This window comes from Mustela erminea, chromosome 17 (assembly GCF_009829155.1).
Source record: "Mustela erminea isolate mMusErm1 chromosome 17, mMusErm1.Pri, whole genome shotgun sequence".
Taxonomy (NCBI): Eukaryota; Metazoa; Chordata; class Mammalia; order Carnivora; family Mustelidae; genus Mustela; species Mustela erminea.
In genome coordinates this window covers 7,114,489-7,127,602 of record NC_045630.1, presented here as the reverse complement: position 1 = coordinate 7,127,602, position 13,114 = coordinate 7,114,489, and the positions used below count along the sequence as shown (strand labels likewise).

The 13,114-nt window shown below is 45.9% G+C and overlaps 2 protein-coding genes across 2 annotated transcripts in view; both read left to right on the top strand.

The window, feature by feature from the left end:
• The first annotated feature begins 847 nt into the window (after positions 1 to 847).
• On the top strand, positions 848 to 11,231 carry CHML (CHM like Rab escort protein). The gene is made up of 2 exons (XM_032319399.1): positions 848 to 954; positions 5,779 to 11,231. Exon 2 carries the CDS (start codon positions 6,116 to 6,118, stop codon positions 8,078 to 8,080), a length of 1,965 nt encoding a protein of 654 aa, XP_032175290.1. The 5' UTR covers positions 848 to 954; positions 5,779 to 6,115; the 3' UTR covers positions 8,081 to 11,231.
• Positions 1,387 to 13,114, top strand: part of OPN3 (opsin 3) — a 41,029-nt gene continuing 29,301 nt past the window's right edge. The window contains exon 1 of the mRNA XM_032319402.1: positions 1,387 to 1,941. Coding sequence (XP_032175293.1) covers positions 1,569 to 1,941 — 373 coding nt within the window. The 5' untranslated portion in view covers positions 1,387 to 1,568. The remainder of the gene's footprint in view (positions 1,942 to 13,114) is intronic.

Below are 13,114 nucleotides of genomic sequence, written 5' to 3'. Positions count from 1 at the left end.
GATTGAATGAATGAATGAATGAATGAATGGAGAACATATAGTGAGTCCTTTATTCATTCAATGAATATTTACTGACAACTTACTGTAGATGGGGAAGGAAGCGTGATGAAAACACAGGGAACGTTAAATATACAGAACTTGTTAAATGGCTCTGTACATCTATATCTGTATCTATATATACACACATATATGTGTATATATATATAATTAGACGATTTTTTTTAAAGGTGTGGATGGGTTAAGTAGTCTCATAGATGACAAATCCAGTTTGGGATATTTAAAGACAAATCAAGGTTTTGAGGGCAGAACATATCGCTCAGCGCACGGGGCGCAGAGGTCACCCGCCCTCTTTGATGCTACATGTCCAGGGAATTTAGGACGGGGGTTCAGTGAAGCCAGTCAGTCTCCGCCGGGCTTCTGAACCGAGTGACAGGGGTCAACACCCTCCTAGAGGACAACTCCTTTGCCCTTCCACACCGCGTTAGTCACCAGTTCCCAGAGCCTCCTCGGGTCTGGCCCGGACGTGTTCCTCCTCTGGGACCTCGTCAGGGGCTCTGCAGGGACAGCGGCGCGGCCCCCGCCGGCCGCGATCACGGTCACAGCCTATATTTGAATTGTTCCCTATTTTCACCGCTACTGGGGAAAGGCCAAGCGGGGAACGTGTGCGGCGCTAAGTAGAGCAGCCGCCGCCCCACACCTGCTGCATTCAGGTGGCAGCTCGGAGGGCGCAGCCCGGGCCGTCGCCGCCGGGGAGGGGCTCCGGCCCGGCCGGCAGGGACGACGCCGGCGGGCCCGGGTCCAGCCTGGGGCCCGCGTTTCCGGCGGGACAGGAGAGGGCGCGGCGCGCGGGCGGCGGCGGGTGGCGGCTTCCCGGGCAGGCGAGCAACCCGACGCGGAAGGCCCTCGCGCACCTTCCTGGCGCACGAGCCAGACGCAGGGGCGCAAACGCTTGCGGTGAGTGAGTGCACGAGTGAGTGCGTGAACGGGAGCGAGGCCGTGACGCTCCTCCGCGGGGTGCACGGACGCGGGGTGTGGGGAGCCGCGGCCGCCGCCTTCTCCTCCCCTCTGGCCCGACGCGCGTGCCCGCGAGCGCGCACACGCCGGGACAGAAGCGCGGGGCCCTGGAGACTCTGGGACCAGAGAACCCGAAAAGCCGGAGCCGGAGGGGAGCGGCGCGGCGGTAAAGCCAAAGGGGCAGGGGGAGGACTAACGAGGCGGCTGGGGCGCGGGGAACGGCGGGAACGCGACGCGCGGGGGCGAGGGGCGGGGCCACGGGAGCTCGCCCGGGGAGGGGGCGGGGCTACGAGGGGGCGCTGCGGCGCGCGGAGCGGCGAGAACGCGAGGAGCGGAGGGAGGGGGCGGAGCTAGAGAGGCGTGTCGGGAGCGCGGCGCGCGGGAGGGGGCAGGGCTACGGGGGCGCGCCGGGCGGAAGGGGTAGGGGAGGGCGGTCCCGGCGCGCACAATGGCCCGAGCGGGCGGCGGAGCAGGAGCCCCACCCAGTGCGGAGCGCGCCGCGGGCCGCGCGGGAGGCTGGGCGCCCCGTCCGTCGAGCGCGCCGGCGCCGGGCCATGTACTCGGGGAACCGTAGCGGCGGCCAGGGCCACTGGGAGGGCGGCGGGGCCGCGGGCGCCGAGGGGCCGGGAGCGGCGGGGACGCTGAGCCCCGCGCCTCTCTTCAGCCCGGGCACCTACGAGCGCCTGGCGCCGCTGCTCGGCTGCATCGGGCTGCTGGGCGCCGGCAACAACCTGCTGGTGCTCGTCCTCTACTCCAAGTTCCCGCGGCTCCGCACTCCCACCCACCTCCTGCTGGTCAACGTCAGCCTCAGCGACCTGCTGGTGTCCCTCTTCGGGGTCACCTTTACCTTCGTGTCCTGCCTGCGGAACGGCTGGGTCTGGGACACCGTGGGCTGCGTGTGGGACGGGTTTAGCAGCAGCCTCTTCGGTGAGTCGGGCCGGGAGGAGACGGCGCTCTCCCCCCCGCGAGCTCCGTTCCCGCCCCGCCGCCGTCTCGGCGCGCCCCGGGCCGCCCAGCGCGCCCTCGGGTCCCCTTCTCCCGCCCGCCCCGCCGCTCGGCGCCCGCCCCGGCCTCGCCGCCTCTGGTCCACCCCGAGCCGCGTGGCCTGCCTTCCTCTCCTTCGCCTCCTCTCGCTCCGCGGCGGCCTCGGCTCCGTCCCCGCAGCCGGCCCTGAGCCCCAGCCCCTCCCCGACCCCTCCGTCCCATGTCCCGTTCCTTTCACGTCTGTTTTCACCCCGTACAATTCAACAGGGCGCGAAACCGCGGCTTTACCCTTTGAGGAAGGAAACGGAGGGCTGTAGAGTCAACAGTCCAGAAAGAGTAACTCAGGGAAGCTGGAGAGGGTGGTGAGAAGGGGTTCAAGTCGGTACCGTTGGTGGCAGAGTGGCAGGTGTACTTTTTTTTTTTTCTTTCATTTTGCTCATTAGCAGATGTAAACCTTTGAATGCTTCCTAGAAGGGAAAGAGTTTCATTCGGGTTCTCAGCATGCAAATGGGCACGTGGCCTTCTAAGCTATTTTTACTGTATTTTTCTCCTTAGGGGTTCCAGCGCCCCAAAAATCTAAGGTGAGGTTACAGCTGGCGCAGAATCCCACCCTAGATGGACAAAGAGTTAGCTGTGCAGCCGGGAGATTTCATTAAAGTAGAACTTGAATGTTAATCGAAGATTTATTTCAGCAATACTCCCAATCCTGTGGAAGCTTCGTGTCTCGTTGACATTTTGAAAGACGCTCTTTTTGAAGCATGTATCATTGAAGATGTGATTTTTCTAAGCTTGGGAATTATTTTATAGTGTGTGCTCCAGGAATTTCATTTGCACGAGATGTGAAATAGGAATGTGTATTTCACAGGTCTTAAAGGTCCTTGGAGGAAAAAAAAAAAAAGTGAAATATATTGAAAATTTATCACTGCTCTTATCTTGGCAGGTTTTTGAGAACGGAATCTTTGTAGCATTATCAGAAATTGTGTCATTTACCAACCTCCTATGTTGTGGCAAACCCAAATATTATATTTATTATAATTCACTTTTTGGTATTTTGAAGGAAACAAAAATTCTCATAGGAATCATGATTTCATTTATTTGAGTTTTTCTAATATTCTAATACTACTCCCTCCTCTCCTCGATAAGCAGCCTGAGAATTTTATTTATACAACGATTTGAAACTTGGGAGGGGGCCGTTAAGTGTATGCAGCTGGTGATACAGATGGCTGTGTGCTTATACTCTTTATATTAATTTAAAATACGTGTCAGGCAATTTTTTAGGCAGGGCTAAGCTTTCAGTTAAGGAGGGGGATTGAAGCTTAACCCTAAAGTGCCATCAGTAATGCTTCCTGGGCTGGGCAACAGGTGTTTGAGCACAGACATTACAGTTCGTATTTCCAAGAAATGCTTTTCCTATGCTGGGCAGTTCTATTTGGACTCGGGGCCTGGGGGTTTAAAATCAAGGGTGTGTTGAGTTCCTTATTAGTACCAGCATTCACCCTCTTCCTCAGCTCTTGCCTGTGTGAGCTCGTCCTGCTGCTGCGTCTCCTTCCCTTGCTTTTTCTTCATCCCCGCCCTGCTCAGGTGCTACACTAGTCAGCAGGGAGTTTCTAAGACTGCTGGAAACATTCACCGCACACGGTGTTTCGCCTGACGACTGCTCTGTTTCTCTGGGCGTATAGTTACTGCTTTCAACCATGACTTTATCCTTGTTTTTAAATTAGAGGTGGAAACTCTGGGATCAGAGTCAAAGACCTTATTTAAGTCCTGGGAGACAAGTCAGTAGCGGGGTTGTGATGGAACTGAAAAAGTTCTTAGCCAAGAATAAGAATTTCTTTGCCTGAAGTCAGTTCCAAGGTTTGTGCTTCTAGATAAGGGTTAAGGCAAAGAAAGGGAGGGTGCTTCGCCGGTGGTCATCCCTGAACAAGAGCTAACTATGGCATGTTGAAGGGGGAGGAAATTTAAAAGTGCTTGTTCTAGAGGTTCCTGGAGAGGCTGCTCTCTACCAAGTGGAAAGCCCAACGGCCTGATGACACGAGAGTGGGCTCCACTCCATGGCCTGGCTAACCTCTTGTGTGGATTTTGCCAGTCGCTTAATCTCCTGCAGTCCGTTTTGTTATCTCTCTTATGGGGGAGTGAGCTGCATGTTCTTTAAGGTTGTTCTGTCCTACGTGCTTGGTTATTCGAGGACTCTTGATATCTGTGGGTTAGAAGGAGCCTGGTTTTAGCCCTTATGCCTTGTATCCTCTGCTCTATCTCCTGAGCCAAGAATAAGCACACACTGTGTTTACTTTCCTTCCCGTACCTTCCTGGGGTCGGTCTGCCTCCTCACACCCTGCTAGAAGAAGGCAGGATAAGTAACGCAGACACACACACACACACACACACACCTATGAGCAGGCATTGCAACTGCCCCACCAGTGCACAATTCCTGGTTTTTCAGGGAAATGCTGAAAACAAGGGTAGAATCGCCGATATTCTTGAGGCAGAGGCTCTGACTAGAGAGGACCGTTGAGATGGCCATTCCACTAAACTGTGCAGTCGGTTTGTACCGTGAACTGGTCAACTTAATCCGACTTTCAGTTGAATGGCTTGTTTTACAGATGTCCAAGCTAACTCGTCATCTTAGCCTGGGCAGAACCAGTTAGTACTGATGTTGAGTTCAGGAAGCATAATGATAGGGAAAATTAGGGCTCCAAGAACTCTTCCTCTGACTGCACCATAACAGCTGATAGAAAGGCCCCCTTCACGTGGTGCGTATAGTGCATTAGCCTAAAGACTTCAGGTGAGTATGCCTTTTCACCCCTTGGTTGTTGCAACTCGAGCCACACCTAGTGCCGCAGAAATGTTCTGTGTGTGGCATATAATCAGTATTGTGCCAGAGGGAGAGCCTTTTTGCACTGCTGCCTCCTACTCCTTCAAAAGCAGCAAACAACATGTTAATCTTAGGGGATGTTTGGACAGGGCCTTCATCTTGTGATACAGAGATTCAGGGTCAGAGCTGGAGTCTGGCAAAATGCAAGTCACCCTATGTTCACTTGGACTGTAGAAGTAGGTATGGTTTATGGTAAGATATTTTAACTTACAAAGGTGGGAGTTTTCCTTTTTAACTTACACCTAAAAAACACATGCACATGTGTACATTCATATAAATATTTTTTTTAAATGCATGTTCCCTACAGTAAACCTTTTTTGCACCTAAATATCTCAAAATGCTAGTGGTTTTACTGAAATAATCCTTTTGCAATAATCCGACTGGTTAATTCAGTTGAAACAGTCTCACGATGCTACCACGGGCTCCTAAGGGTGCTTGTTGCATGGAAATGTCTTTCATGCAGTTGTTCTAAAATCACCCGCAGGCTTACTTGGCCACAGAAATATTCCTCATCATGACAGTGTGCACATAGTGTATAGTCTGTTTCCATAAACACAGTGGAACCACACATTTCTTACAGTCTAAGCTCACCGTTCTGTATAGTTCTATTCAAATATTAATATTATTAAAAGCAAAAGGTACAGAACTATATTATGAAAATTGTTTTTATGGGGCATTATGATGTTACTTCCTCATTACAGTGTGTTTTGGGGGGATAAATCTCTAGTGTTCATTTTTGAGAAATTAGAAAATATGTAAGAAAGCATTTAATGATTTGCTTTCCTAGAGGCTTATGTCCTGATAACAAGTCGGACTCCAGTGGAGTCGTTGTCATTGCTGTTGCATGAAATTACTTTTCTCTTCATATTGTTTACAGATGTATTCTTTCTTGAATTTTCTTCTTTCAGAGAAGAGTTCCAGTCACAAATGCATGTGTGATGCATTTTGACATTTACTGCTAAGATGAAATGCAGGAATGAAAACCACACATCCGTTTTAGTGTTCTCAGATGTGATTAGATATACTTTATCATATTTTTATGCTACTGACCTATAAGGAAAACAGTATTAAGAAAGGGTAACTGTTAAACGGCTAGGACCTACAACCTCAGTACTTCTGGGATGAACTAGACTCTCACAAGGAGAGATTGGATCACGGCATATGCTCAGCTCAGCGGAGCCCTCAGCCTAGACTCCCACGCCTCTCCTTTGTCAGCCGTTGTCACCCGAAGCTTTATCTCCTACAATGGCGGACCAGCTTCCCACAGAGTTTGATGTGGTCATCATAGGGACGGGTCTGCCTGAATCCATCCTTGCAGCTGCGTGTTCAAGAAGTGGCCAGAGGGTTCTGCATCTTGATTCCAGAAGCTACTATGGAGGAAACTGGGCAAGTTTCAGCTTTTCGGGATTGCTCTCCTGGTTGAAGGAGTATCAGCAAAACAGTGCCATTGTGGAAGAAAGTACTGCCTCGTGGCAAGGCCTGATCCATGAAACAGAAGAAGCTGTCACTCTTCGCAAGAAGGACGAAACCATCCAACACACGGAAGTGTTTTGTTATGCCAGTCAGGATGCGGATGACGGTGTTGAAGAGATGGAGGCTCTGCAGAAAAGTCCTTCCTCAGCAACATCCAGCGCCACCCCTGACCCTCTGCATTCCGCATGCTTGCCTGAAGAAACACACTCGTTGCATGCTGCCAGCTATGAAACGCCCGCCAAAGACACTCCAAAAAGTGATGGAGAAGTTTCACTGGAAGTAACTGATGTCGAGGACACCTTGGCAAAGGAAGAGTACTGTGGAGATGAAACCCATATACCCGCAGTTTCAGATGGAGATGAAGATGGAAAGAAACCTGTAGAGAAAGACAGCACTGACCAACCAAAGAGAAAGAAGATTACTTACTCTCAAATAGTTAAAGAAAGCAGGAGGTTTAATATTGATTTGGTATCAAAGCTGCTGTATTCTCAAGGATTGCTAATTGATCTCTTAATCAAATCAAATGTGAGTCGTTATGCAGAATTTAAAAACGTCACTAGGATTCTTGCGTTCCGTGAAGGAAAAGTAGAACAGGTGCCTTGTTCCAGAGCAGATGTCTTTAATAGCAAAGAACTCACTATGGTTGAAAAGAGGATACTGATGAAATTTCTTACGTTTTGTTTAGACTATGAACAACATCCTGATCAATACCAAGCTTTTGTGCAATGCTCATTTTCAGAGTACTTAAAAACTAAAAAATTAACCCCCAACCTCCAACATTTTGTGCTGCATTCGATTGCAATGACAGAATCATCTTGCAGTACCATAGATGGCCTTAAAGCAACGAAAAACTTCCTTCGCTGTCTTGGACGGTTTGGCAACACCCCCTTTTTATTTCCCTTGTATGGGCAAGGAGAAATTCCCCAGTGTTTCTGCAGGATGTGTGCAGTTTTTGGTGGAATCTATTGTCTTCGTCACAAAGTCCAATGCCTGGTAGTTGACAAAGATTCTGGAAAATGTAAAGCAATTATAGATCACTTAGGTCAAAGAATAAATGCTAAATACTTTATTGTGGAGGACAGTTACCTTTCTGAGGAAACCTGCTCAAATGTGCAGTATAAGCAGATCTCCAGGGCAGTGCTCATTACGGATCAGTCTATACTAAAGGCAGATTCAGATCAGCAGATTTCCATTTTGGTAGTGCCTCCAGAGGAATCAGGAACATGTGCCGTTCGTGTCACCGAATTATGTTCTTCGACCATGACGTGCATGAAAGACACCTATCTGGTACATCTGGCCTGTTCATCTTCTAAAACAGCAAGAGAAGACTTAGAGTCAGTCGTGAAGAAGTTATTCACCCCATACAGTGAAACAGAAGTAGACCAGGAAGAATGTACAAAGCCGAGACTCTTGTGGGCTCTTTACTTCAATATGAGAGACTCCTCGGGCATCAGCAGAAGCTCCTATGAGGGCTTACCTTCCAATGTTTACGTCTGCTCTGGGCCTGACTGCGCCCTGGGAAGCGAGCATGCGGTCAAGCAAGCTGAAACGCTTTTCCAGGAGATGTTTCCCAATGAAGAATTCTGCCCCCCGCCTCCAAATCCGGAAGATATTATCTTTGATGGTGATGATAAGCAACCAGAGGCTCCTGGAGCCAATAATATAATCATGGCCAAAGTAGACTCCTCTGAGGGAAGCAAAAACCTAGAAAGCCCAGAGAAGCAATTTCAAAACTAGAGAAGAGCAAACTGGAAATGCTACATTGGACATTCATCCTGGCATCAGAATATTTTCACTTAAAGGACTCTTTCATACATGATTAATCAGAACGGGTTATATGATGATATATGCAGATGTGTTTTAATTCTGTTTGAGACATTCAGTTATTGGATATTGTTGTTATCCTATCAGTAACTGATTGATTATTGGACAAAGTTTTATTTTAGTACTGGGTGTTATTAGTGAGGGTTCTATATTAGCAACTGTGCTTAAAGGGATGTAATAAGTATCTGCTAGTGACCTTCAGATTTTATTAGTCTATAATAACAATAATATGGAAGGAATATTTTAGTTACTTTTGTAATTATTTTAGTTGCTCCTGCCTCTGAGTAGTTAAACACACACAGTAAATTATGTGGGTCTTTTGTATATAATATTAATGTACAGACATGATAGTAGCAATAGCAACTTCCATACAAGTGCCAACTGTTAAAAGATTAAATTTGCATGATCCTTTACTTGTAAAGGTCTAGTGTTTACAACACTTTGTGCAGTTCAGTTCCCCTACTTAGCCCTGGTAACCAGCAAGGCATTGCCGCCACCACAATCTTCTGTATTACAGAAAGTGGTGGACAGTCCATCTGATCATTGAAGAGGTCATTCTTGGGAAGTTTGTCCCAAAGGAAATCTCAGGATCAGGTTAGTTCTGGTTTACTACTACTTCAGAAAATTTCTGCAGAGGCCTGTGCTGGGCTAAAAGAAAAGAACTTCCAACAACTAACTTGGGCCAAAAGAAAAAAAATATATATACATTGCTCCAGGAAAAGGTACCACAGATTTGAAATTCCGAAGAGAAGATGGAGTGAGGCATTTGGGATGCTGGTGGTTTTTCAAAGCCGTCTGGAGGTTTCCCGAGGTTTCTTAGTGAGGGTCCGATACACCACTTTGTGGTGCTGCCACTTTAATTAGCAGCAGAGTGTGGTGGATAGGAGTGAATGGAAGGAGGGTTCACCATGTCTCCTCCCTTATGCCCCACTCACAGTTAGTGAGGTGACCGCCTCCGTGATCACTTCAGCCTCTCAGCTGTTGCCTAGAGAACAAACATTTTTTCCAGAGCCCTCAGAAGCCAAAGCTGTCGTACTCCGGTGGTGAAAACCTGCGGAGTTGTCAGGAGAGCTGAAGTGCCTCCCCCTTCAGTCTCCTGTTTCCATTCCTCAGAATGGTCATTCCTCTAGGAAGAGAGCCCTCCAGAGCATCTACGATGTGCTAGGCACCTGTGCTTCCTAGTGACAGGGTCGTAACCACCCTGTGAGGCTGATCCTATTGAATACGTTTTTAACGAAGAGGCAAAGAGGGAAAGACAGTTACTAATACTTCGGCCCGGGTCTGGTATGGGGAAGAGCCAGGGTTGGAATCCAGGCTGCCCCGATACGGAAGTCCATGCAGCGCAGCGCGGGAAGCAGAGCCCACGGGCTCCGGCCTCTCCGTCTACTCTCAGATCAGGGAGATGTGAAGCGTAGGATTAGTTAGAAATAAAGTTAGAGCAGAGGAGCTCATGGAAGCAGAATTTGGCTAAATTTCAACAAAGTAATGCTTTTTAATAATGTATCTTTTGATCTGAGCAACATATTATAAAAATATGCAGATGATACTAGGCCCAGATAAGCTGTGAATAGTCTTTTGTTGCTCTTCTATATGTGAGGAAAATGAAACAACAAAGACTTAGGTACTTCACAGCTTCCTGAAAATAGAAGTCATGAATTGGTATTAATATTTATGCATGTATTAATACGGCAAAGTGGTTCTATTAGGTATAGCCTAAGGTTTGAACCTATCAAAATATTTTCACCATCTATAAAACAGAAATAATATTTTGTAGAATTAGTGTGAAGGTTAAGTTAGATAATGTGTTTGAAATCATAGCCAAAGGAATGCCACTAGATGACATTAGTATGGAGATTTACTACACTTGAACTGCACATTCCAACTTCTATTTTATATAATTTGACAGAACTGTGGCAAATTAGGACAACAGGCAAGATAGATTTATCTTTTTAACTTAGGGGAAAGAAGTGAGAGTCTTGCCCTTTAAATCCTACAATAACCTTTTCTAAATACACTTTGATGCTAAGTAGGAAGTTTAACTAAGACTTAATAAACCAGTTGGAAGGAAATAATTATGCAGTAACTACTGGTAGAAAGACTAATTGGATGTCAGTGTGAAAAAAAGAATTAGGCCCACATTACATATGATAAGACAGTTCATTCCATAGGAGTTAAAATGTTGATTATAAAGGTGAAAATAAAAAGACTACAGTTCTCATCCCAGTAGTACAAAAGATACTTCATGGCACTGAAAAATATCACTAGCAGGGTAGGTGAGGTCAACTAAAGAAAAATGAAAAATGGCACTAAGTAAGAAGACAAAAAAGAGATTGGATTTTTAAAAAGCTACTTACATTACACATGGATAAAATGCTTAATATTTTTTAAAAAGTAGATGCAAAACCATAAAGCTTCTACTCTTTACTAAGTAAGGTTATGAAAGGAGAGAGTACAAAGGACAGAAATAAAAGACGATTCTTAGAATTGATATTCAGGTCTCCGAGCACTAAAAACGCAAATTGAAACAACTTTGACCTGGTGTATGCTATTATATTAGCAAAACATTTTAAAATTTATGTGTCTTCATACCAGTAGCATGATTAGTAATTTTTAAAAGAACTATTTAGATCAAAAGCTCTGTAACCAATCTATTTTTGGCTAGACCAAGTCACTTTGAACAGCATATGCCTAGGAAAATATTTAAAAGAAAAATAAGCTACTTGTACAAAGATACTTCTAGCAATTCCATTCATACACATTTTAAAAAAAAAAAGTCCAGCATTTGGGAAATGGATAAGTAAATTTTGATGTATTGCTATTGTAGACCGTTACATAGTCATTAACGGATATTGATCTATGTAAAATTGTATGAAAAATGTTAAATGAGATTCAAAAATGTTAAAACATTATTTTATGTACAGATTATGTTTGTGTAAAAATTTAGGTGTCTACATCAAAAAGAATCAGGAAAACGTACTTAATTGGAGTTTAACATTAAGGGATTCTTTTTTTTCTGTAAAATGTTGATGTGTATGATACAAATAAAAGAATAATTGGTAAAGTGGTTATTGAATTGGTGAGAAAGTTACTGGGGTTTTTTTGGAAATATTTAAAATTCTTCGAATTTAAAAAATAATGTATTTTTTTTTAATTTTAATGTCAAAAGGTAATCTCCAAAAACATAGCAGGTGGTTTTATAACTCTTGATGGAAAGGACTTCCTGGTTAAGATGGATTTTGTATTTTGTATCTTTCCTCAGTTGCTCAGAATTAAGAAGTATATTGTGACAACACTTTTTTTTAGAAACTGGAAATCCCAGAGCCAGGGGTGGAAATAATAGAAATAATATTAAAGCATCCTAGGACATCAGTATGAAGACATTACATAATAATTAAAAAGTGTGGCCCCCAATCTACGAATGCACTCTTCCAGGGAAATGAAGGAGGGGTTGGATTCCAGGGAAATGAAGGAGGGGTTGGATTCACAGACATGGCCAAGCCTCTCTGTCTGAGGAGTGTTCTCAGCCAGGACAGCTAAGGATGGATCTCAGGGCACTGAGGATGCTAGCAGACCCTGTCAGCCCGACTGATCCAAAGCAAGGTGACTGAATTCAACAAACATCAGTTGAACATCAACTGTGGGTTATGAATTGACATTCTAAGAATTCAAAATAGAAAAATGAGTAAGTTCTGTACCTGAGAACCATTGTGTTGGAGAACGTGCTTCTTGAGAATATAAGATGTTTTCTATCCATCATACAACCTTAACTACTACCACCCCCTCCCCAAAAGAAAAAGAAACAAAGGAGAAATCTGGTTTGAGATTCATGGCATTCCTTTAAGGGGAGTCCAAAAGTTTTACTACAGTTGGAAACAAGTAGCTTAAGAGTTAAAAGGTCAATTAATACTTTCTGAAGTCTATTTTAGCTACCATTGAGCAAATTAAGAAGTTTCTGACTTTAATCAGAAGTTTTTTGTGTTGCTTGGGGGAATACATGAAGAGAAAGTATGAGAGATGGGTCCCAGGGATCCAGAGCGCTGAGAGCTCAGGGAGTCAGGAGTGTAAATAAACTGAAATGAAATAGGTCATAAAGTTCCAAGGCCAAGAAGTTCCGATTAGGACGAGTTCTGTTTCCTTCCTCTTGGCAGCACAAGCGGAAGTCATGCTCTCACTGCACGGAGGTAGTCGCCTCGTCTTTGAAGATTTTTAGATTTTTACTTCAGTATTTTTACCTTCGATAATAAGAGGCACTGTTCCTAGTATAGTTCTTATTTTAACTGACGACCTCATGTATTCACATTTCAACAGCAGGGGACACAGTACGGCCAGCTCTCTGTAAGGCATGAACCGAGAAGCTGCCTGAGCTGGAAGACTCAGCCTCTAACACGCATGTTAGGAGCGCAGGCCTGCCGCAGCACTGGTAGGAACACTGCCTTTTCTGTTGACAACTACATTTTGTTTCATGAACCTCAGGATCACTGTGTCAGGTAAGAAAGGGCAGGTATTTACCCACGTTTCCTAGATACGACCTGGAGGAACTGAGGGTCTGACGCGTATGCGCCCATAGTGGGTGCCGAGAACAGTGTGAGAATTGCAGTGGCACCTCTCAGTGTTGGAGGCGCTCCGCGTTGGAGTGGGACTGCCTCCGTGTTGGCACAGCTGAGTGACATGTACGCGTGTGTAACAGAAACCGCTGCTGGAAGAGGGGCTCCTGGAATTTAAGAGGACATTTGTGTGTGTGTGGTTTTTTTTTTTTTCTTTCAAGATTGTATTAATTTGACAGAGTACGAGCAGGAAAGCAGCAGCGGGAGGGGGAGAAGCAGACTCTGCTGAGCAGGAGCTTGATCCCAGGACCCTGGAATCATGACCTGAGCTGAAGGCAGCAGCTTAACTGGCTGAGCCACCCAGGCGTCCCTAGAGTGCATTTGTTTTTCAACAAGTAGCAAA